Source organism: Heterocephalus glaber, unplaced genomic scaffold, assembly GCF_053883595.1.
Source record: "Heterocephalus glaber isolate CG9 unplaced genomic scaffold, H.glaber_assembly_v1.0 deba00000594, whole genome shotgun sequence".
NCBI classification, from domain to species: domain Eukaryota; kingdom Metazoa; phylum Chordata; class Mammalia; order Rodentia; family Bathyergidae; genus Heterocephalus; species Heterocephalus glaber.
The window spans coordinates 20,310,159-20,334,173 of NW_028258151.1; the positions used below are offsets into that span (position 1 = coordinate 20,310,159).

Genomic DNA, 24,015 nt, shown 5'->3' on the forward strand with positions numbered 1-24,015 from the left:
ACCCCCCCCCCACCAGATTTAAAGACTAAATCCAAAAGTGGGCATCTGAAATGAATAGACACTTCTCAGATGAAGAAGTGCAAACAGCAAATAAATATATGAAAAAATGGCCAACATCATTGGTCATTCAAGAGATGCAAATTAAAACAACACCGAGAGACCATCTCACTCCAGAAAGAGTGGCTAATATCAAGAAATCAAGAGTCAGGTGTGGTGGTGCATGTCTGTAATCCCAGCACTCGGGAGGCTGAGGCAGGAAGATTGCCTCGAGTTTGAGGCCAGCCTGGGCTACATAGTGAGTTCAGAGCCAGCCTGAACTGCAAAGGGAGACTCTGCCTCAAAAAACAAAACAAAACAAAAAAATCAACCAACAACAAATGCTGGCAGGAACGTGGGGAAAAAAGAACCTTTCTCCACTACTGGTGGGAGTGTATACTGGTGTGACCATTGTGGAAATCAGTGAGGAGATACCTCAAAAAACTAGCATTAGAGGTCCCATTTGACCCAGCTATTCCTCTTCTGGATATCTTCCCAAAAGAATTAACAGCACCATATCACAGCAATATATATGCACCCATGTTTATAGCGGCACAATTTGTAATAGCTAAATCTTGGAAACAACCCAAATGCCCATCAACTGATGAATGGATAAAGAAGATGTGATTTTTCTGTACAATGGAGTACTACTCAGCCATAAAGAAGGATAAACTTGAGGCATTTATAGCTAAATGGATGCACTTTGAAGCTATACTCTTAAATGAAATAAATTGGACACGTGTAAATATCACACTGTCTCTCTAGTGTAAGAAACTGAAAGTGTAAATAGGGACCAAAATGTATAATAGACAATGTGAAATAAGAAAAAATTGTTCAGGGCCAGGGATTTAGCTCAGTGGCACTATGCCTGCCTCACAACCACAACGTCCTGAGTTTGATCCCTGGTACCAGGAAAAAGAAAAAGTTGTTCAAAAGGAAAGGGAACCTGGGGTGGGGGTGAGGGGGAAAGGAAGGAAGGAAAAAGAAAAAAATGAGAAAAGAAGGAAAAATGGAAATAGGGCTTTTATAAATAAGGAAGGGAAGAGGAGTTGAAAGGAGGGGAAGGGAATGGGAATAAAAGGAATCAAGATACATCATGTAAAGGTACAAATCCCCTATGAGGAACATGATCATTAGGTAAATCTAAATTGCACCAATAAAATTAAAAATGAAAATAAAAGGAGGGTCACCAAATAGAGAAATGTCTCCCGTGCTTACACAGGAAACCACATGGTCAAGCAAGACCGCCACCCATCCTGACAGCTGACACTGACAGAGATGCTAAGAGGTTCTGTACATGGTCCCAAAAGTAACCCCATAGGAGCCTTAACTGACCTTGATATATATAGTGAAGTTAATTTTGGTTAACACAGGTCTTACTTTAACTTGGTCTTGAACACCCAGCAAAAAAGTATAACCAAAATGATACACTATAAGAAAGAGGGGGGAGGGCAGGGGAAGGGGGAAAAAATAAGAACCAAGAGAGATTATGCAAAGGTGCAAATTCCCAATGATGAATGTCATTATATTGTATACCTAAAATGTATCAATAAATTTTTTTTAAGAAAGAAAGAAAGAGGGGCTCCAACTACTACACTGGCCTCTGCTGGCAGTCTCCAGCTACACCTGTAGCTGACCATTATTATGGTTCATTGAGACTAAACAGTGACAGCTACAGAAGCTCAGCAAGAGTCTTTAAATTCCTTAGCTAAAATTGTCCTTAAAGGCCCCAGGCAATGAGCCAAGGACTCAGCTGCCTCCGGAGACCCTGCTTCCTGGCAATCCATCCCCCCTACCTGGCCTACCTTCTCCCCAGTCGCCTTCTGCAGGCCATTTCCACCCAGAAAAAGGAATCATATTGTATGTCCACTATCCAGAACCTCCACTCTTTTGACCCCTGGGTAATGACCTGCTTCCTGCTGGCACTGAGGATTATAACCATATAAGAATCCAACAGAGAAACGGCAGGAAGACCCTTACCACTGTCTAAGGGATCACTGATGATTGTAATAGAAAGAAACTGGTGAAGGCATTTAAGAAGAAATTTGCCTGCAATAGTACTGTAATCGAGCATCCAGAATATGGAGAAGTGATCCAGCTCGAGGGTGACCAGCACAAGAACTTATGCCAGTTCCTGGTAGAGATTGGACTGGCTAAGGATGATCAGCTGAAGGTTCATGGGTTTTAAGTGCTTGTGGCTCACTGAAGCTTAAATGATTTCCTCGCAATGCATAGAATATCCCTTCTGTCCCTTGACACAAATTTAAAGACCTCACAGCTTGTATAATGTAAATCTTGGGGTCTGCTTTCACTTGGACTAGTGTAACTCCTTCATGCAATAAGCTGAAAAGAGCCATGATGTCTAGTTTAGAAGTCCCTCATTCGAACAGAGCTCATACAGTAGGCGCCCGGAAATGTGCAGCCAGAAACAGAGGTATTGTGATGTTTCAGCAGGGCCCTGGGACCGTGGGCAGCTGTCTGGCCAGGAGCTCTCTGGGCTCCCTCTTGGCAGACCCCAGCCCTAGACGGTCTCCACCCAAGTGGCGCCAGTGACCCAGGAGAGCATGGAGTAAGGCCTCTTAAAGACCACAGGGCGCTCCGTCTTCTTATAGCTAAAACTCGAAGGACTGTGAAACTTGTCTTCAGATAAATAATTAACATTGGGTGAAAAAAGATCTTAAAACAATAAAAAAATAGATAACCTGCATGAACAGAAAGGTCTAGGATTCAGCCAATTACAGTCCCTATTCCAATCCCTTAAAAAAATATTGTCTACACTTAGCTTCTTCCCCCGAGTTGTCTTTCTATTTTGGTTTTTATGTTTGGGCCATGCATTCCTTTTTTTTTTTTTTTTTTTTTTTTGGTACCAGGGATTGAACGCGGGTCCTTCTGCTTGTGAGGCAGGCGGCAGAACCACTGAGCTAAATCCCCAGCCCAAGGGCCATGCGTTCTTAATTTCTGGGTAAAATGTGTTTCTTCTCTCCTAGAGGCTGTCAAATTCCAAACGGTCAGACTGACAGAGCCAACAGTGAAAGTGTCAGATTCCTTTTACCACAATCCACTAGATCCACCTTCTTAAGAGTTCTTAACTGCTAAAGTCCAATATGGCATCTATCAAAAGTCCCGAAGATTAGCTCTCTGGAAAAAGTTCCTGACTGCTGTTCCCCCCTACATGGACCCCTTTCAGCATGAAGCAGCTAGACTTGGTCTTTGCCCATTCTCCCTTTAATAGCAGTTAAGAGATGCAGCCACTCCCTACTAAATTCCCGACTTCTGAGGAAATTGTAATGCAAAATAACTAGTTTCTTTCTAAGATTCCAGTTCACTATAAACACTACGTCAAAGAACTGGGTTAGAGAGCCTGAGTTCCAATTGGTCACTTTTCTTTTTTAAACTTCACAGAGTCACCCAAGATAGGTGTCCAATGTCATGGCTCACCTAAGTGGGACCCTCTAGGCAAACATGTTGCCCTCCACAAAACAACACTAAAGGGCCACACTGCCTTCATTAAACAGAACAGATAGCCATAAAGAAAATTTAGAACAGGACATATACATTCTCCCCGGCACCGAAAAGTCCGATATTGTCTACACACCTGCACAGACCTTTCTGGGAACTTTGACCCCAAGCGTTCCATCCTAGATTCCTTAGGATTACAACCCCCATCCCCAAGCCTTATAAAAACGAAACTTCTCTGGCCAATCGCTGACATCTTTCTCCATCTCAGCCTGTCTGCACCGAGACAGAATAAATTAGCCTTTTGTTCACATAAAGACTGTGTCCAGGTAGTCTCTCGTGCGCCGTTTATAACACACACTAAACAAGCAATTCTTATGCCCTGGTTACCTAAGCCTGACTTCAGATGGAGGCGCCTCAGTCCCAACCCACTCAGGATCCTCTCCCAGAAATCCAGGAGCTGGTCTTCCTCTTATTTCCAATAAAAATTCTCCAAACCTCCTCCCCTTTGGTTCACGACTTCATTTTCCAACATTTATGGAACAATGAGCCTGGTACACAGGCTAACAAGTTCACCGTGTGGGGCACGCCTGTAGACAGACGCTGGCCACCTCCACCAGAGGTCCTTAGGGAGGCTTTAAACTACTTCTTTTCATAAACTGAATATAGAATAAGAATAATTTCCTTAAAAATGTCAATTAGAAGTTGTTCCAGAAGCAACCTCACCCGGAGAAAGGCAAAGTTTCTAAAGAAATGCACAAAAGTCAAAGACTTAGGTGCTGTTGAGCTTGGAAATGAGCCAGCCTCAGGAGCTCCCGCCTAGGGAATCTGATCTTCCAGCTAAATCGGATGCTTTTCTACCAAATGGGATATGAGGCTGGGGTCCTAGAGTAGGTGGAAGGAACCCTCCAGGGAGGGATAGCAGGGCCGCTGCTGCCCTGTGTAGGCTGCTGAGACACTGTGAGCCCCGGGTGATGGGAACCCAGGAAGCTGGGCAGCGTCTGGTACGCGGAAGCAGCCGGCCCTGATTTCCTCTACTGGCCTGGGGCACGTGGTGAAAGGTGGAAACGGCCGGGCGGAGGGCCGTCGGGCACAGATGGAGAGGTGGTGACTTAGGGGACAGTAGGTACTGGAGGCTCGAGGTCCGACTTAGACTGCACTGGGGCTGGAGTGGAGTCAAGGCGCAAGTTAGGAGGCGCTGCCTCACAGCGGGAAACAGCTATCCCAGCGCACCAGCGCCGCAAGGTGTAAGGAAGACGCCGCTCAGTACAAAAAAACCCACCCTCTATCACGCCAGAGTAGCGCTGCGCACGCCCCTTTAAAGAGGAGCAGGACACGGGGCGCGCTCCGAAACACGTCACTGCAATCATTTGCAAAAGGCTGCCGGGCCAGAGCACAGCGCGGTGTCCGAAGCTTAGTTGACTTGCGCCGCCCTTGCCCAATCGGAGGCCGCCTTGTTCGCGGAGGGAGGAGCCAGGCGGCTCAGCCATTGGGAGGCAGCATTGTTGGCGGCCACGGCGGCGCAGCCCGGGAGCCAGCAGAGGTACGGCTGCCACTGCCGCAGGAGGCGCGAGGTGCGAGATGCGCGGTGCTAGCGGCTAATGGGCGAGCCGAGTAGGGAGGAGGCTTGGCGGGAGGGGAAACTGGTCGGGCTGCTGGGGGCTGTTTGGTGCCTGATAGGCCGGGGCACCGACAGGGGCGGGGCGGCAGCGTGCTGGGCCGCGGGCGGCGGCGGCGGTGGCGGCGGGCGGCGTCCCCTTCCCTTCCCTCCGCCCGCCCCGTCCCCAGCTGAAGGTCAGCCGCGCTTTGTTCACGCCGGGCCTCCTCCCCGGCCTCCGGCGCGCACGTGCAGCTGGGCACCGCGCCCCCCGCCCGCGAGCGGCGCGCTCGAACCGGAAGAACGGGACGGAGGGTCCTGCCTGTAGTGATGGGTCGTGAGCCTGGCGGCGCGACGGGTTACGGTGGGCTTCAGCTTCGGCTTCGAAAGTCGGGGTGGCACAGGGAGAAAAGCCCTCAGTGCAGCGAGAGCGAGGAGTCCTACCGGCTCCCTTTTCGGAGGACTTCAATTAACGGGTCCTGGAGTGATGTCCTGTGGCTATTTAAGTATCCAGGCAAGGTGGGCCTCGAGGTAGTTTTACTGTTAAAACCGTCTTTCAGAAGAGATAGAAGAATGTAGCTGTCTACACTTGTTTAGTTAGGAAAGTCCCCAGCGTTTCTCGAAGTTCAGAGGTCAGAGGAGTCCCATTTGTATATTTTTGTCAATAGAGCTTCTTGGGTTTTTTTTTTCCTAATTCCGCCCTTCTTTTCTGAAGGCTTTTTGTCGGTCCTAGCAGAGCATTGCCTGGTCGTGATAAGACTTTCTACCTTCCACAGTTCTCTGTCTAAGCCTGATTAGGCGGCGGGGTGACAGACCATGCTTAGTGTCTGTGTCTGGTAATGGCAGATTCCAACATTAGACCCTTGGGACCCTGAGGTGTGTCTCATCCTCTGTTGGGGTCTTTGCGGCTTTTTGAGTATCTCTGCTTTCTCAGGAATCCGTGGGGTGAATAGGTCTGTGCTTTTTCGCATACCCATTCTGCTTTGTTTCCTTTTGAAACAAGTCCTACCCGGTCTTCCTGCACCTGGGTATATGGTATAAAAAACAAGCCTGTGGAAATTGTCTTGCATTAAAGATGTCCAAGTATGGTTATTAAGTAGTTGGCCCTAAAAAGTTAAGTACAGTATTTTTAAGTTACTGCTTTCCTTCAGTAGTAACTATACTTCTGAATGACTAACTGCTTCCTACACACCAGGGGCTCCTCTAAGCTCTCTGCATGTATTAACTGGTTTCATACTAATTTGTACAATACTACAGTTTAAGTAGCTGTCCCTTACCTGAAATGCTTGGGACCAAAAGTGTTTCTGATTTTAGAGTTTTTCAAATTTTGAAATATTTACGTAGATTTACAAGATGAGCTTCCTTAATCTGGAAAATTCGAAATCCGACATCCGACATAATGCTGAAAAAAATTACAGATTTTGGTGTTTAAGATTTTTGGTATAGGGATCCTCAACCTGTATTGTTTACCATTTCACTGCTGGGGAAACTAAGGCCCTGAGATGTTAAGGATAATGAGTTATCCAAGACAACAGAGCTTGGATTAAAACCCTTATAGTTTTAACTTTGTCCAGATTTCCTGCTTCTTCCGAGGGAATGAAAAGTTTTAATGGGGCACATGTGGTGGTGCACCTCTGTGATCTCAGCAATGGTTTATAATCCTAGCAGCCTGTAATCCCGGAGGCAGAGGTAGGAGGAACCCTTCAAGTTCAAGGCCAGCCTGGGTTGTATAGTTCAAGGCTAGCCTGGACTACATAGTGAGACCCTGTCTCAAAACAACAACAAAAAAAGTTGTTTATTTTCTTTATTGCACTGAGCCTAACTGAACTGTGGCTTTTGAGGACTTGAGTTGGATGATCTTTTCATTTATCCCCCAGAATGGTAAATGCTTCCCGTAATTTCATGCATCATTTTAACACTTCACTGCTATTATTATGCATTATCTGCAATCTTTTTTTTCTGGTCAGTATTATTGGTTTAGAAGGTCTGCTGTTATCTGTGCCATTGGATATAACAGCTGAACACTCTCATCTTTAGGTTTTGTTTTATTAGCTTTGAGTCCTGTACTGTTTTTTCAAAGTGAATTTGAGTAGTAATTGGAGGAATTGGTCCAATTTTATCATTTTAAGATTTGATAACTTGATCACTTGATTTCTGAAAAGGATGCTGCAGGATTTTGTCTTCAGAACACCCAGGGCATAATGGCTTTGTGGATGGCCATTTAGATGATCAGACTTACCTGTGGAATTTTGAAAAAAAAAAAATTTTTTTTTTCCAGATAAGATCTCTTAAGTTGCCCAGGGTGGGTTTGAACTCATAACCCTCCTGCCTCAGTCTCCCATAATGCTGAGATTGAGGCACCTGCAACAACACTTGGCTAGAATTACTTACTCTTAGAGATGCTTTTCTTCTTTTCCTTTGGTGTGTGCAGTTTAAACCCTGTTTTGATAAATTGGCATTGTTCTTAAAAACACTTTTGCCAGAGAACCTAAAATTTTTGTTTGGGGAGAATAAAATCTTTTGGGCAAGACTGATTTAAATTCCTGAAGGCCCAAGGGCCATCAGCTGTATGAAATGCAGTAGCAGGATGCTGTTTGGATCCAGTCCTTCCAGTGATGGCCTGTGCCTGAATAATAAGCCACCAGCAATGAGCTTGTTGAGAGATTAGTCTGGGCTTTTGGGCCAAAGAGCACTTTTTTTAAAAAAAGGAAGTTGGCACCTGCCTGTAATGCCAGCAAACCCAGAGGCTGAGGCAGGAGGATAGCAAGTTCAACGCTTGCCTGCTCAATTTAGCAAGACCTTGTCTCAAAATGAAAGGGCTAGCTGGGTTAGCCTGGTACAGTGGCTCATACTTGTAGTCCCAGCACTCTGGGAGACTAGACAAAAGGGGTGTAAGTTCAAGCCCAGCCTGGGCAACTTAGACCCTGTCTCAAAATTTTAAAAGGGCTGGGAATGTAATGTAACACAAGAAGAAACAAGGTGGTTTAGGCATCCAGAATAAAAAGCCGATTCTAGTTTGACTCTTCTACCACTGTGGTGATGGAGAGGAGCTGATGCAGAATTGCAGGAAACCGCTCTTTTCCAATCTCTCCTTAGCAAATTGAAGCCTCCTGGAAGTTCAGTTGTGAGATATGTCTTTGAGCATATGTAGTTAGTTACTGGGAGATCTTATTAGTGGGTAATGTTTTGTGTTTGTTAAATTTTTTTTGGTTTTTTGAGGCAAGGTCTCCCTTTGTAGTTCAGGCTAGCCCTGAACTCTGTAGCCCGGGCTGGCCTTGAACTCATTGATGATCCTCCAGAGTAGTGGGATTACAGATGTGTACCACTACCCCTGGCTCTGTTAAAGACATTTTAAAGAAATGTTTGTGATGATACAGATTTGTTTTCATCTGCCAGTCATTGGTTTTTCCATCTTGCCCACTAAAGAGGTAGCCCAGCTTGTTTATTTGGCTTGCTGTTGAATTTTAAATTTTGTGAGTATTTAATAGAAGGAGGGACATTGTGTTTGTAGTATGAAAAATACAAAAGATGGCTTTGTGAACTTTACTTTTTGATCTTGACTGCTCGCTGTATAGTCTTAAATTTCCTCTTGTTCTGCGTTGTTTACTCTGTCAACTCATAACTAAATGTGCTTCCATGCTGTGCCCAGGGGAAAAACCTGTTCAAAAACAAGGTGAGGTGATTTGTTTAGTAGTTTACGGTAGAAAAGATGGGCTCTGCACTTTAAAATCTGCAGTGTATAATCTAGAATAGTAGTCTTTACTCACTTATTGCAGAGTAGCTTTCGGTGCTTGGTATCTACTTATTTGCTCATTCATGAACTCATTCACTTATGAGCCTCATCTGTATGGGACACAATTCTGGGTACTGCGTGTGCCCACTGAATAAAACAGACAAAAGGCCTTGCTCTCGTTGCTGATGTGGGAAGCAGACAAGCAAGTTAGATAGTGGAATTTGCTTTAGTGAAAAAAGTAGAGAGAAGTGAGGTCTTATGTACTTGTAATTTTAAATAGGGTGGTGTGGAAAGTGCCTTCACAACAGTGACAAGATCTTTAAGTACTGGGTTTTAACCTTTCAAATGTTTTTGTTCAGTCATGCTGAGACTGGCCTCCAACTCACTGTGTAGCCCAGGCTGAGCTCCTCCTGCCTCAGCCTTCCAAGTGCTGAGATTGCAGGCATGCACCACCATACCCACTTTTCATTTGGTTACACCTTATAAAGACCTTGAAGACCTTCGAGCTAATGAAGATGATAAATGTATAAAAACTTAGGTTTTATGACGTATGACCACACTGCCCAGCTTACAGTTTTGTCTCTCAGAAGTGGTTTGATTTGAAATATATAGTTACATTAGCTATAGACTAAAGGTTTTCAGTTAAAAATTAGGAATTTTGCTGGGTGTGGTGGTGCACACTTGTAATCCCAGCGTTTGGGAGGCTTGAGGTAGGAGGATCGCTGCAAGCTCCAGGCCTGCCTGTGTGCTACATAGTTCAAGACCAGCCTAAAGTACATAGCAAGACCCTGTCCCCAAAACAAACAAACAAAGAATTTTAAATTATATTGGAAAATTTGTTGCAACCTAAAAAAATGTTTTCCCCCATGAAAACAGCTTCTTTGGGGTAAATGGAAATTAATCTATGAATAGGATTGTTGTAGGGTCCTGCAACAATAAAAGCAGAACATTGACCCTAGGAGGGAACCTGAACTGCTACATTCTTTTGAAAACTGAGAATATTGTTTTGCCTGATGTCCCTTTGATATTCTAACTTGATTACCATTTATTTATTATTTTGTTGTTTGAGACAGGATTCTCTCATGTAGTAGTGTCCAGGAGAGTCTTAAACTTGAAGCAATCCTCCTGCTTCTGCCTCTCAAGTGCTGGAATTACAGGTGTGCACCACCACATCTGGATACCTTTTATTTTTAATTGACAAACTATTTCTGGTACACAGCATGATTTATTTACTTATCTATTTATTTGCAGCACTGGGGATTGAACCCTGGACCTTGGGCCTGCTAGCCCTCTATCACCAAGTCAAATCTCCAGCCTCCTTTATTTATTTATTTTTTCCCATTAAGTTTATTGGTACATTTTCGGTATAAAATACAGTTACATTCATCATTGGGATCTTGTACCTTTACATGAGTCTCTTGGTTCTTATTTTTTTCCCCTTCCCTTGCCCTCCCTTCACCCCTTCCACCCTTCCCTATTTGCAAAGACCTTGTTCCCATTTTTTTTCCCCTCTTCTCATATTTTTTCCTTTCCCTTTTTTCCCTTCCCCTACCCCTCACAATTCCCCTGCTCTTTTAGGTCTTTTCTTCTCACAATATCAGTTATACATTTTTTAAATTACAATATTAAGATCTAGGAGACATTACCACAGATTTTACAGAATTTAAAAGGATATAGAAAGCATATTACAAAAATTGTTTTTGAAATAAATTTGACAACTTCTAAGAAGTACCTTGGAAGACAAATTAATGAAACTAACTCTAGAGGAAATATAAAATTTGAATAGCACCTATTAAAGAAAGTATATTCCTAGCTTGAAAACCTACCTATATGACAACAGCAGGCTCATAAACATGTTAGCTGATAAATTATATCAAACAAAGCAGAAAAAAGGAACACTTTTCCCCTCATTTTAGGAACTCAACATTGTACTAATCCTAAAACTGGATAGAGATAATAGAAGAAAAAAGTATGAACATAGATAGAAATTTGTTTAACAAAACCGACTATTAGAAGTCAGATCTGGCAGGATGTAGAAAGTGGTTTTGTTATAGGGATGGCAGTTTGGTTCAGCATTGGAAGATCCACCCCCAAAAGTCATCATTTTAACAGAAGAAAGGAAAAAGCCATATGATCCTGTCACTAGTTGGAGAAAAAGTATTGGACTAACTTCTATAGCTGTTCATGGTAAAAGCTATCAGGAGCCTAGAAGTAGAACAGAACCTTCTCAACAGATTAAAGACATGTACTCCATACTTCCAGCGAGAACGCCTTATATGAATGGAGAAGATAGAATGCTTTCTCCTTAAGGTGGGGAACAAGGGCAGATATGCTTACTCTTTATCTGTCCATTAAACTTTGAAACCTAGTCCCCACCAAAATAGTCTGGCAATAAAATGACACAACTAGGATAGGATTGGCATGGCAGAAGCAAAATCTTTATATGTAGATGAAATGATCATCTACAGAGAAAATACTAAGAAATCTCTAGGAGCCCCTAGAACTTGTACTTGAATTTAGCAGGATTAGAAAACACAAGGTATATATAAAAATTCAGGTCTGTGTATACTTGCTATAAATGAAGAATTAGATATTGAAATTTTAAAGTTATGTAGGAGTACAAAGGACCTAGAAAAGTAAAAAACAAAAACAGTGTTGGAAGACATTTAGTACCTAATTTTAAGACTTCTTCTAAAGCTACAGCAATCAAGGCAGTGCTGGTGTAAGGAAAGACATATAGATCATTTGAATAAAACAGAGAATCTAGAAATAGAACCACACATACATGGTCCACTGAGTTTTGAAAGATTATTTAACATTAGCATTTTATAGAATATAAACTTGATTCAAGAGCCGAGGAAGAGATAGTGTTTTAAGCAAATGGCACTAGAACACCTGATATCCATATATAAAAAATTAACCTCAACCCTTTTTTTCCATACACGAAAATAACTTGAAGGGATCTATGAACCTAAATAAGAAAGCCTAAAAGTATAAAACTTTAAGAAGAAATTATAAGGGAAAATATTTATGAATTCAGGATAGGCAAGAACTACCCAGGATACAAAAAACATGATGTATAAAAGAAAAAAATTGATAAATGAGATTCCATCAAAATTTAGAACTTTAAATGACATCATTAAAATGAAAAGTAGTCCTTAAATAGACCATATTTACAATGCATATAACCTATGACCAGAATATATAAAGAATTCTTAGAGCTCATTAATAAGACAACCCAATTAAAAAGTAGACATAAGATGATGATAAATAGCCATTATAGCACAAGGAAAGGTGTGCAACTCTAGAATCAGAAAAATACTAATCAGTACAATAACAAGATTGAGTTATACACTCATTAGGGAGATGAAGTTAAAAGTTTTAAAAGCCTTGTCATGACTTTTTCTTTTTGTTGGATTCTCCCCCTTTGCGTTTAATTTGTCACACCCAATGGATTCATTCTGCTGGGTTTCTTGGGGTTGTGATCCTCATTGTCTTTTCCTAGGGTATTGTCTAAAATTTTTTGGAGTGTGGGTTTGGTATTCATGAAGTTCCTGAGGTGCTCTTTATCATGAAAGTATCTTATTTCTCCGTCAATTTGGAAAGATAGTTTTGCAGGGTACATCAGTCTGGGTTGGAGGCTGTTTTCCTTTAGGGCTTGAAATACATCACTCCAATCTGCTCTTGCCTTGAGGGTTTGCATTGAGAAGTCTGCTGTGATTCTGATGGGCTTCCTTTGTATGTGATTTGTTTCTTTTCTCTCACTGCTTGTAGAATTTTATTCTTCTGTTGGATTTCTGGAATCCTAACTATTATATGCCTATGTGTAGATTTTTTTTGATTAAGGCTAGTCCTATATGCCTCACTTATGTGTATGTCAAGTTCTTTTCCCCTTCTTGGGAAGTTTTCTGCCATCACTTCTGTGACCAGTTTTTTTATGTCATCTGTACTCTCTCCTGTTTCTTCATTGACTCCAATCAGTCTTATGTTATTCTTCTTTGCATCGTCTAGCAGCTGCTGGATTGATTTCTCGTGTTCCCTTACAATTTTAAAGCAGTTTTTCTTTTCCTCCTCACTAATTGCAATCTTGTCTTCTATATGTGAAATTCTATCCTCACATTGGTTCATTCTGCTGCACAGACTTTCGATGGAGTTTTTAATCTCTTGGAAATCTGTTTGTATGTGTTTTATGGATTCCATTCGTTTCCTATGTTGGGATTCCATCATGTTCCTCAGATCCTCTATTTTTTTATCTGTGTCCTCTCTAGATTTATTAATCATGTCTTGCACCATGAGCAAAATCTTTGCTGTTATCTGAGTAATTATTTCTGATTTCATTTTTCCCAGCTCCTCTTTTGTTGCCAGTTTAGAGAGTCCAGGTGGTTGAGTATCAGATTGTCTTATTTCCCTTTGGGGTTGCTGTAGGTGATCCAGAAGTCTGTTTTTGAGACTTGTTTAGGTGTCTTCTCATTTCCACGGGAGGGGGTGCTTCTGGCGCTCGTACGGCTCACCTTCTCTGTCCTAGGAGCTTGGGATGGCAGCGGGGGAGCTTCCTTCTGGGTGCTGGGACCGGTCCAGCCTCCTTTAAAATTTAACTTTGGACACAACCTCAAACTTGCCGTTCTCCTGCTTCAGCCTCCTAGTACCTACAATTAAAGGCATATGCCACTGCCCCTCCCCCACTCGATGTTTTGAAAAAGTACATATAGATGAGGAATGGCTAAATCAAGCTAATTAACATAAGCATTCTCCCATACCATGTTTGAATGTTGGTCTCTTCTCAGGGATTCTCACACAATATGTTGTTATTAACCACAGCCACCCAGTTGTAGACTGGTAGATCCCTTGATTCCTTTTGTTGCTTTGTTTAGGGTTTGATTTTGGTTTTTTGAGACAGCCTCTTTCTGTGTAGTTCAGGCTGGCCTTGAACTCAGCCACGTTCCTGGCCCCTTAATGCTGAGATTATAGGTGTTTGCCACCTCATCCAGCTTCTTGTTCCTTTTAAAAGTGGTAAACCTCGCTGATAAGGCTTGGGACTGTATCTTCCTGAAACTGACATTAAACTTGGCATTCTACCTTTTTTTTTTTGTACTGGGAATTGAACTCAGGACCTTACACTTGCCAGGCAGGCACAGCGCCACTGAGCTAAATCCCCAGCCCTACATTCCAACATTTAAAACAAATAGATGTTTATTTTTCTCAAACTTGCAAATTTTGGGGCTGGGGATTTAGCTCAGTAGCACCACCCCTGCCTCCCAAGCTCAAGGTCCTGAGTTGGATCCCCGGTACCGAGAAAAGAAAAAAAAAATACTTGCACATTTCATAGTTCTTCATAACTTTCTATTTAAAGTGTTAGGGATTGCTACATAAAGTTAAATAATTTGTGGTGATGAAATTTGCCTAATTGAATTCTATCTTGTTTATAAGGTGTCACCACTCTACATTATTTTTCCTTCTAGGAAACACTGGCTTCATAGCAAGTAATAGGTAGAGTAGCCTGTATGGGTATTGTAGTCAAGAAGTAGAGAGGCCTGATGTTGTGCAGTTTTGTGCCAGGCACTTGGTGGCCTTCACCGCTACTCTCGTGGATGCCACTTCCAGTTAATGGATGATGGAACTCTGAGGTACAGAGGAAGGCAATAGGAAATTGGGGTGAGAGAAGTTCAAGCTCAGATCAAAACCAGATTGATCCTAATGCATGTTTTGTCCTGGGGATTGAGTTCTGGGTTGATTTGTTGATTTTTAGTCTTCAAAGTTATTTTCCTTCATACTGTTTAAATTCATTTTGTTTTTCTCTTTTCTTGGCACATTGTTGTAGTTGTTGTGATCATTGTGTCAGGTTTTGCTTAACTACCTTGTCATTAAGCCACAAAATATAGTATTAAACAGCACGTCTTCACATAGATGAAAATGAAAATTGAAGGAGTCTAGAAGTTACAGTAGGTGTCATGGGAAGGTGAGTCTGTTTGGCCTTTGTCTAGAGATAGGGTGTTCGTGCATTTAGAATATTTAATATTCGGGAGTTGTTACACACTCTGTGGCTGCCTAGTGAACAGGATAGAAAGGGAAGGTTCTAGGGCTGGGGATTTAGCTCAGTGGTGCCGCTGCCTGCCTTGCAAATGCAGGGTCCTGAATTTGATCCCCTGTACCAAAAAAAAAGAAAGAAAGGGAAGGTTTTCACCCAGGTATGTTATTTGTTTATTTTGGTGCTAGGGATTGAACCCTGGGCTCTAGTCTTGAACTGCATCCCTAGGCAGGGCTTGAATTTGTGGTCTTTCTCCCTCAGCCTCCCAGAGTGCTGGGATTACAGACTACAACACCACGCACACCTGGCGGGCTGGCTTTCTTTTCTTTTTTTATAATTGTTTAATTTTGTGACAGGTTCTTGCTAAGTTGCCCAGGCTGGCCTTGAGTTCACCATTCTTCTGTCTTAGCCTCCTGAATAGCTGAGAGTGCAGGTATATACCACCATACCCAGCTTCATTCTTTTTAGACACAGTGAACTTCTTGGAACTGGGACCAAACTGGGATTCAAACCCTGACTGAGCTAGTAGCAGAATCTTTGAGCAGATAAAGGCAGCAAGGAGTGAAGTGGTTAGTGACAGTACAGAGATGTTAGAAGGATCTGGATTTGGGACCCATTTCCACATCTTACTAGCCATGTAACCTTAGACTAGGGCCTCAGCTTCCATACTTATAAACTGAGGATGATCCCTCCTTGGTCAAGCTGATGTGAGTATAAAACAGTACTTGGTACATCAGCTAAGAAGTGTTGGAAATTAAGGTGTGGCCTTGTTGGTAGTATTGATAGGTTGGTGAAAATGAGTATTTATTAAACAGGCAGTGATAAGCTACTTTCACTGGCAGGATAGTTGGTTCCTTTCAGCAACTCAAGTAGTATGTGTGTGGTCTAAGGAAGGTGCTATTAGGTGTATATTAGGCAGTGAAGAGCTTTAATTTTGTTGCCAAAGTGTAGATGATGCCAGTGTGAAACCAGTTTGGCAGTATCAGGACCCATTCATAACTCTTGACAGTGAAGTGCTACTTACTAATGCCATATCAATTAAAGAATAACTGAAGGGTGGAAAGGCTTATTAAACTAAGAGGTTCACCGAGACCATTGCCAAAAGTATGTCATAGAAAACCCCCACCTCATTGTTTCCCAACTGGTAAATGCCGTGTTCACTCTTAGAATTTTGTCATCAAATATAGTTATTATGAAGATCTACCCATCTCACCACTTGTATTTATAAAGTGAGAAAAAAGCACATTATCAACTTGGGAACCCGTGATTGCAGCAGATATGATAGGAGGAGCATTGGTAATAGATTGGTGAGGTGGGCAAGCTAGAGAGTGTAGGAATTTGGATCCCATGTGGTAGGAATTTAGATTCTGCAGAAAGTGATGGCAATCTTCAAAGGATTTTTTAATTTTATTTTTTAAAACAAATTAGTATTTGTTTACAGTTGGAGGGTCCTTAAAACCTCACTGAGATGGAGCTAGGTTTGGCTGCTATGGAGGTGGTGAGTATGGCCAGCTATGGCAGGATTTGTTAGATTTTTTTTTCTGCTTCCTTGAATAATTGTCTTATGAAAAAGACAGTATAATACTTCTGTAGTATTTTTGCATATTTTGAAGCAATAAAAAAGTCTAATACAAAAGAACGCACTTGAATTAAATACAAAATGATTGTAGATTGCACTTTTGTTGTTGTCATCGTTGTCATGGTCGTCTTGTGTTTTGGGAGGTAGGGGCAAAGTCTTGCTATATAGTCCAGTCTGGCCTCAAACTCTTGATTCTCCTACTTCACCCTCCCACATACTAGGTTTGCAGGTGTGCATCACCACGCCCAACTCATGGATCATAAATTCTAATTGGAGCCATTTTTCACAAATATGTTTCTGTTCATTGCCCTAAAGCTTTGTGGGTGAGTGATTTGGGCTTTGCTTAGATCCCTGGGAATGAGGCAGTAGCCAGGTTTCAGCTGGAACAGCGGTCTTCAGAAAAACACTGCAGTTTTGTCACCTGCATGAGTATAAAGAACTCACAGGGTCGGGGATTTAGCTCAGTGGTTCCACTGCCTGCCTTGCAAGCGGAAGGACCCAAGTTCAATCCCTGGTACCAAAAAAAAAAAAAGAACTCATAACCCACCTCAGATACTGCACATGGAAGGTCCTTTTAAGCAATGCATTTAGGCGCTACCTTGAATGCAGTGAGATCAGTTTTTTAAAATTTTGTTGTTGTCAAGTTCTTTCATTTAGAGAATACTAAGAACTAATTAAATAACTGATACTTTTTTATTCATTAATTTTATTGGAACATTTTAGGTGATACTTTTTTTTTAAAGCACCCTAGAATCCATCTTTACTATTCATATGTAGAAAGTTGCCTAATTGCACCACCAGAGATAATCTGGAGTTTGTTTTTTTGTGGTTTTTGGGGGTTTGCTTGTTTGTGTTTTGTTTGAGACAGGATACAGGCTCTTGCTATGTAGTTCAGGCTGGTCTCAAACTCACTATGTAGCCCAGGCTATCCTCGAACTCCCAGCAATCCTCCTGCCTCACCCTCCCGATTGCTGGCGTTACAGGCTGGCGCCACCAAGCTGTGTGAGATAATTGGTTTTTTTGAGTTTTTTGTTTTGTTTTGTTTTTGGTACCAGGGATGAACTTGGGACCTTGCGTTTGTGAGGCAGGCTGCAGGCAGGCTGCAGCACCACTGAGTTAAATCCCTGGCCCAAGATAATTGTTTTTTAAATGTCTTATAAAAATGGGATCATACTGAGTGTATTACATAATGTTTTTATACAGTAGTACATCTTCAGCATAGAAATAATAAAAGATACAAAATGAGCAGATAAAAGTAGAATATCACCCTGTGGGTTAGTTTGGGCAACAGTGTAAACAGTGGTTGCTTTGAATTGCTCTAAGATAACTTGGCTAGCATTGCTAAATGTTCTGTTGATAAATTTATGATAGAGGTAAGACAAATTAGAATTGATTGTTATTGTGAAATCTGGTCACTTTAGGGACAATAAGAGAGATTTTATGAGTAAAATTTTACTTATAATCATATAGCTCGTATATGTAATAACATTTAATGAGTTGTGATAACTGTATGTATGCAGGTAACATCATACAAGACCTGGGACATATCCTCCACCCAGATAGGTCTATCCTGCCCCTTCTAGTGTATTTCCATCCCTTACGTGGTCAGTTTTAAGAATACATCTAAGTAAGTGTTTTTGTTTGTGAATATAATTGTAATTCTTTTTCATTTGTAGGGGATAAAAGCATTCAGATGGCAGATAACAGGTAAGCCAAAATGAACTTTGTGTATTGGAGTTTAAAAATGGTTGGTTAAAAAAAAAAAAATGTAGTTGGTGAGCAAGAGCCAGACTATATTTGAGTAAACTTTAGAATCAAAATCAAATGTCTTTGCTGGGCATAGTTGTAAACGCCTATAATCCCAGCACTTGGGAGCCTGAGGCAGGAGGATTGCTGCAAATTTGAGGCCAGCCTGGGCTGCACAGGGAGTTGAAGGCTGATCCGGACTACATGGCGAGACTCTGTCTTCAAAAAAAAAAAAAAGTTAAGTGCATTCACAGTGTAGCCGATGCCCATTTTGTGTGTAAATATCTGAGTTGGTGAAGAAATTGCTTCTGCTTCAGAGGTGAACATTGTGCTTGCAGACTGTGTGGAAAACAGTCATTTTGTTCCCTAGGTCTTAACCCTACTTCCCTCCTCCCCGGGTAGAGTCACATAACTTGATATAGCCATCAGTGGTCAAGGGAAAGATTTTTTTGTATATTGTTCAAGGCCAGTATTGGTTTTTCATTTTCTTTGATGTTTATTTTTCATAAGGAAGGTATGTTTGAGCACTTTGCTCGTGAAAACTCTGAGGGCTGTTTTCATGGATCTCCATTGTGTTTGGGACTATCAGGGCAGCCTATAAGTTGGACTGATAGGGGTTGCTGAGTGGTAGTTTTGTTTTGTTTTTTCCAGAACAGAAGGGGAAGTCTCTCTTAGGTAGCAGACATGCATGTCGGTGTTCTCTTTGACGTAAATCTATAGTCACTATAGAGAGATCCTTCTTAATATGGTATATTGAAGAAATAAGAAAAGTATTCACTTACACTTTTGTCTTTTTGGAACTTTATGGTAATATTTTTAAACTCTTAGTTTTTCAGATGGGGTTCCTGCAGATTCTGTGGAAGCTGCTAAAAATGCAAGTAACACAGGTCAGTTCTCTGCAGGTAAAACAGCAGTTGGAGAGTTTGCACACAGGGTAGGAAGTCTGCTCTCTGGAATATTTATTATGGTAATAAACCAGTAAGGGATTTTCGTCCTTCAAAGATTTAAGGATGAAAATCAGTATCCCATTTAGAAATGTTTTTATGATACCTGTATTAGTCACCTTCATGTTACTGGGACAGAATACCTGACATACACAATTTAAAGGAAAAAAGGTTTATTTTGGTTCATGGTCTTAGAGGTTTTGGTTCAGGGGTTGGCTGACTCCAAAACAAAAACAGCATGGAAGAGGAAAATGGCTTACCTCATGACAGCCAGGAAGTAGAGATCAGGGAAAGAGCCAGAGAAAACATACACACTTCAAAAGTACACCCCCACTAACCTACTCCTCCAACTTGATCAGACCTCCTAATGGCCCATCCAGCTGTGCACTTGTCAGTGGGTTAATGCTTTGATGTGCTTAGCACTCACACACTCTAGTTACCTCTCTGTCTCCAAAGTTGACAGTCAAGATTGACCGTCACAGTAACAAATTCAGACTCTATAGAGGTGCAGAGACTAGTGCACCTCTTTGTACCTGACCTCACTTGGCTTGGGCATCAAAACACATGAGCAGTCTTCATTTGTGTCCTTAACAATCAATCATTCTTTTTTGTGGGGGGTTACTGGGGATCGAACTCAGTTCCTTGCACTTGTGCAGCAGGTGGCGAAACCACTGAGCTAAATCCCCGGCCCAACATTCATTCTTTTCCCTGCTTGTTTTAACACAAATCCCAGATATGTCAATGTATTCTTAAATCCACAGGTGAGATGTTTTTCCTCATTAAGAAATCTGTATCTTCCCCCAACTATCTGAAAGCAAGTTGTGTATATATCATTTTCCCCCAAAACAGTTAGTAAAAATCACCTAAAAAATGGAACGAACACAATGCCATCACAACCAGGAAACTTAACCTCGATACAGTACTATTATGTAATGCTCATGTAGTATTCCCTGGTTTTCTCAGCAATTCTTTTCACCCCACAATGACCATGCATCTTGCTTAGTTACATCTCTTTGTCCTAGCTTCATCTCTCCACTTTTAACTTCACTCTGGGCCAGTTGTCTAGAATGTCTACAGTCTGGTTTTGTCTGGGCATTTCCTCTTCATGATGCAGCATGGTAGGTACATCAGGAGGCACATGGTATCAGCTTGGCCCTTTACTAGGGACTCTGGGATAGACAACTTGGTTATGATGGTGTCTGTCAGACTTCTTTGACCTTACAAGCAGTCTTTTGGGCAGAAGAGGCTATCCCCTTCTTCACTTCTTTGTACTCAGTGATACTCTTGCAGATTCAGTAATGTTCTTGGTTGCAAAAGAGTGCCTTTCCAATTCTACCAGATCTGTTGCACCTTACCTACTAAAGAGCACACCCTCCCTTGTTAGTGTCACTGTGGGCTTGTGGGTTACTTTATTCAGTGTGTTTTCAGTTGCATATGCAAGTTGTCCTGTTGGGCTGCTGGGGTCCCTTCAAACTGGCCTCTTAAGTCCTTATCTCCATCAGGTTTTAGGTACCTCTAGCTTTTTAACACAATGTGATATCCGGTTTCACCTTGATCTTTCCTTGCCTTAACCCCAGTATCGACTACTTACTCAAAGATCCTCATTCCTTTTGATAAAGAATGATAACTAGAAACTAGAATATAGCTAAGTCACTGTTTTTAGTCCTTTCAGTGGACAGAGCTAGAGATGTGCTTGTATATATGCATGTAGTAATTAACAGGTTATATATTATCTATAGTTTCATATATGCATTGATGTGCATACGCAGTGTTTCATGTTAGTGGTTGTATTCAAATTGAATGCATATTTGGTATTTGGCTTACCCTTATGATATCAGAGCTCCAAAATATTACTGCCTCTTGACTAAGGGAAGAGCACTATGTTTGAGTTTCTGTATTCTGTCATTACAAGAAAAATTGTTTGGCAAACACTTCAAAGTCTGCTATGAACTAGGTAAATATTGCCCCACTCCATTGTTTCATGTGAGTGAAAGACAGTTTCTGTCCTTTCAATGTTGTTTTTTGAGAAACATACCTAAATACAAACTAAGTAGAAGCCTAATACAGAGGTGTGTAAGCTGTCAGGGGGCAGAGTGATCAGGGAGTGCTTCCTGGAAGAAGTAGTTTTGAGAGGAAAAGGCCATTACAGGCAGAAGTGGGCATCACGAGCGAAAGAAACTTGAGTGTACAGTGTAGACTGCAAACTGATGTGAGGTGGCTTTGGTGGACTGAGAAGTGAGTGAGGGCACAAGTAGGCAGATGTGGTTTTACTTTGAGGAGCTGAGCTCATCCCTGTCGTTGGCTTCTGGACACCACAGTTGGGCTTGGGCAGGGCATATAGGTAATCAGACAGACCACCTGAGCTTGGCAGGTATTGATGTCTTCAGTGTTGAGGTCAAGGTTTAGCTATAGGCAAGAACCAAGAGTCTCTAGGTGTTCCCAGCCACTTGATCAGGTGATTCATAAAGATTATTAAATATTTTTTTAAAATAAAGTTACCTGTTTTCAAAATAGATGTTTTAAAGAAGTTGCTTGCTATATTTACAAATTAGTAGCTAAGCAGATACGTTATTAATTTTTTACTCTTGGCTGTTCTGTGGTAGATATATTGTAAATATTTTTGGTTTTATTTCTGACTCCTAATAGAAAAGCTCACAGATCAGGTGATGCAGAATCCACAAGTTCTGGCAGCTCTACAGGAACGACTTGACAATGTCTCTCACACTCCTTCCAGCTACATTGAAACGTAAGTATACTGTTAAGATGTGTGGCAGTTTGAGCAATAAAATGAAAATAAAGCACTTTCACTGTCTCAGAATAGAAATAAATATGGTTGTGTTGTTTGAGCTTTGTTTTTTGTTTGCAGTCCTGAGGATTGAATCCAGGGCCTGTGCACTGAGTTACAGCCCCAGCCCTTTTTATTTTGACACAGAGCCTCACTAAGTTGCTGAATTGCTCAGGCTGAGCTTGAACTACCTCAGCCTCCAAGACTGTTGGGATTATAGGGGTGTACCTCCACACCCAGCCTATCGCCCACATGCTGGGGCTTATGTCCAGGACCTCCAGGGAGTGTTCTAATAGAATCACATCTCTTCCTCCCCTCCCCACTTTTTTGAGACTTGGTCTCACTAAGCTCCCTAGGCTGGACTGGAACTTGCAATCCTACTACCTCAGCATCCTGAGTAGTCGGGGATTAAAGGTGGACACCACTCCATTTGGCAAATGTATTTTTCATTCCACAGATGTTGGCTGCAGAGAACCAGCACAAGGATCCAAAAATGAGAGAGGTTGCCTTGTTCTTTAGTAAAGAGGCTAGCAGGTGGGGAATAATGAGCAGGTAGTAGACTTCTAGGTGGTGCACAGTGCCATCTTGTGGCAGTTCAGAGGACTTCTTAGATCACTGGAGGTGGGCATGGCAGGGAGGAGTAGGCTGAGGTCAGAATGTTTATATTTATTACAGTAAGAGACACACCATTAATTCCCCTCAGAATATTCCCCCACCTGAGATCAAAATGTCATCTGGCCTCCTAATTTGGCTAAAAGAACTTCTTGGTCCTTTGTTCCTGTATTTTCTGCCTCCTCTGTTCCAATATGATGCTGCCCCATTTGTGTTGCATGCTCTACAACTCCAGGCATTGGGATTTTCCAGTTGCTGGCCTCCATGCCACTCTACTCCCACCCTGCTGCTTAGACATCTTGGGCTGCTCTCTGTGTACACATAGCTGCCGTGGCAGTGTGGCCTCCTGTAGCCTCCCTGGCCCTGCAGCTGAGGCTGTGGCCTTAATGGACTGTGTACTGAAGGAAACAGCTGTTTTGTTTGTTTGTTGTTGAGATGAGGTCTTGCTATGTAGTTCAGGCTGGCCTTGAACTCACTATGTACCCCAGGCTGGTCTCAAGCTTGTAGCAGTCCTCCTGCCTCCACCTCTCAAGTGCTGGGATTACTGGTGTGTGCCATTGCGCCCAGCCCAGGGGTGTTTTTGTGGGCACAGAATTGGCTCTACATTGGCCATACAGGGATGAGGAGAGTACCTAACTAGTGCTGCTTGCTTTGCACTTAAGGACTCAGTTGTCATGAATGTTTCCAAAATGCAGGATCAGGTCCCACCCTGGGGGATTATTTGGGTCTGTGATGAGGCCTAGGAATCTCCTCTTTATTTCCCATGACTGTTTCAAGAACTTTAAATAAATAAATTTCATGGCTCAGTTATTTCCTTAGGATACATTTCTAGCAGTAGAATGGAGTTATTAGACCCAAAGAATGTGTACAGGGTTCTTACCTACCTCTTTTAAAAGTCAGTCAGAGGGCTCTGGTGCTCTCCGCCTCTTCACATCTACATCTTTTGTTTTGGTATGTGTATTTGTTAGTTTCTGATTGCCAATTTGCTAAGGGAAAGTGACAGTTCTTAAATTTACATGTTTGGGGACATTGAGATACCACCTTGCTCCTGTTTAACACTTTGTGTTCTTTCTTTTATGAATTATATTTTCAACTTCCCCCTTTAGCCCATTCTTTGCTGTTAGGGCGTTTATCCTTTTCTTTTTGGTTTCTTTTCTCATTTTCAGAAGCTCTTCATAGTAAGAGTATTAATTCTATGTTAAGTTAAAATTTAATAAAGTTGAAATGCACGGCCTTTATTTTGCAGACATAAGAATGTTTTTCCTGTTTTCTAGATTACCCAAAGCAGTCAAGAGGAGAATTAATGCATTGAAGCAGCTTCAAGTGAGGTGTGCACACATAGAAGCCAAGTTCTATGAAGAAGTCCATGACCTGGAGAGAAAGTATGCAGCATTGTACCAACCTCTGTTCGACAAGGTGGGGATGGCTGTTGATTCTGTTGATTAACGTGTTGTAATTCCACCTCTAACTGAGACACCCATGTTTACCCAGGACTCATGGAA

At 41.9% G+C, this 24,015-nt stretch overlaps 1 protein-coding gene across 9 annotated transcripts in view; it reads left to right on the forward strand.

Moving 5' to 3' along the window:
* Positions 1-4,972: 4,972 nt before the first annotated feature.
* The window catches only part of Nap1l4 (nucleosome assembly protein 1 like 4), a 44,745-nt gene continuing 25,702 nt past the window's right edge, over positions 4,973-24,015 (forward strand). For 4 of the 9 annotated variants that reach the window (XR_002397339.2, XM_021264439.2, XM_004852121.4 and 1 more), the window contains exons 1-5: positions 5,187-5,453; positions 18,103-18,133; positions 19,001-19,059; positions 21,763-21,862; positions 23,788-23,929. Coding sequence is in view for 7 of the 9 variants with exons in the window: in XM_021264439.2 (XP_021120098.1) it covers positions 5,420-5,453; positions 18,103-18,133; positions 19,001-19,059; positions 21,763-21,862; positions 23,788-23,929 (366 nt within the window). In the remaining 2 variants the exon portion in view is untranslated. Of the gene's footprint in view, positions 5,067-5,186; positions 5,454-18,102; positions 18,134-19,000; positions 19,060-21,762; positions 21,863-23,787; positions 23,930-24,015 lie in introns of those variants that run through there. The other 5 variants (XR_015448955.1, XM_087205494.1, XM_004852122.4 and 2 more) reach the window with 3 other exon arrangements.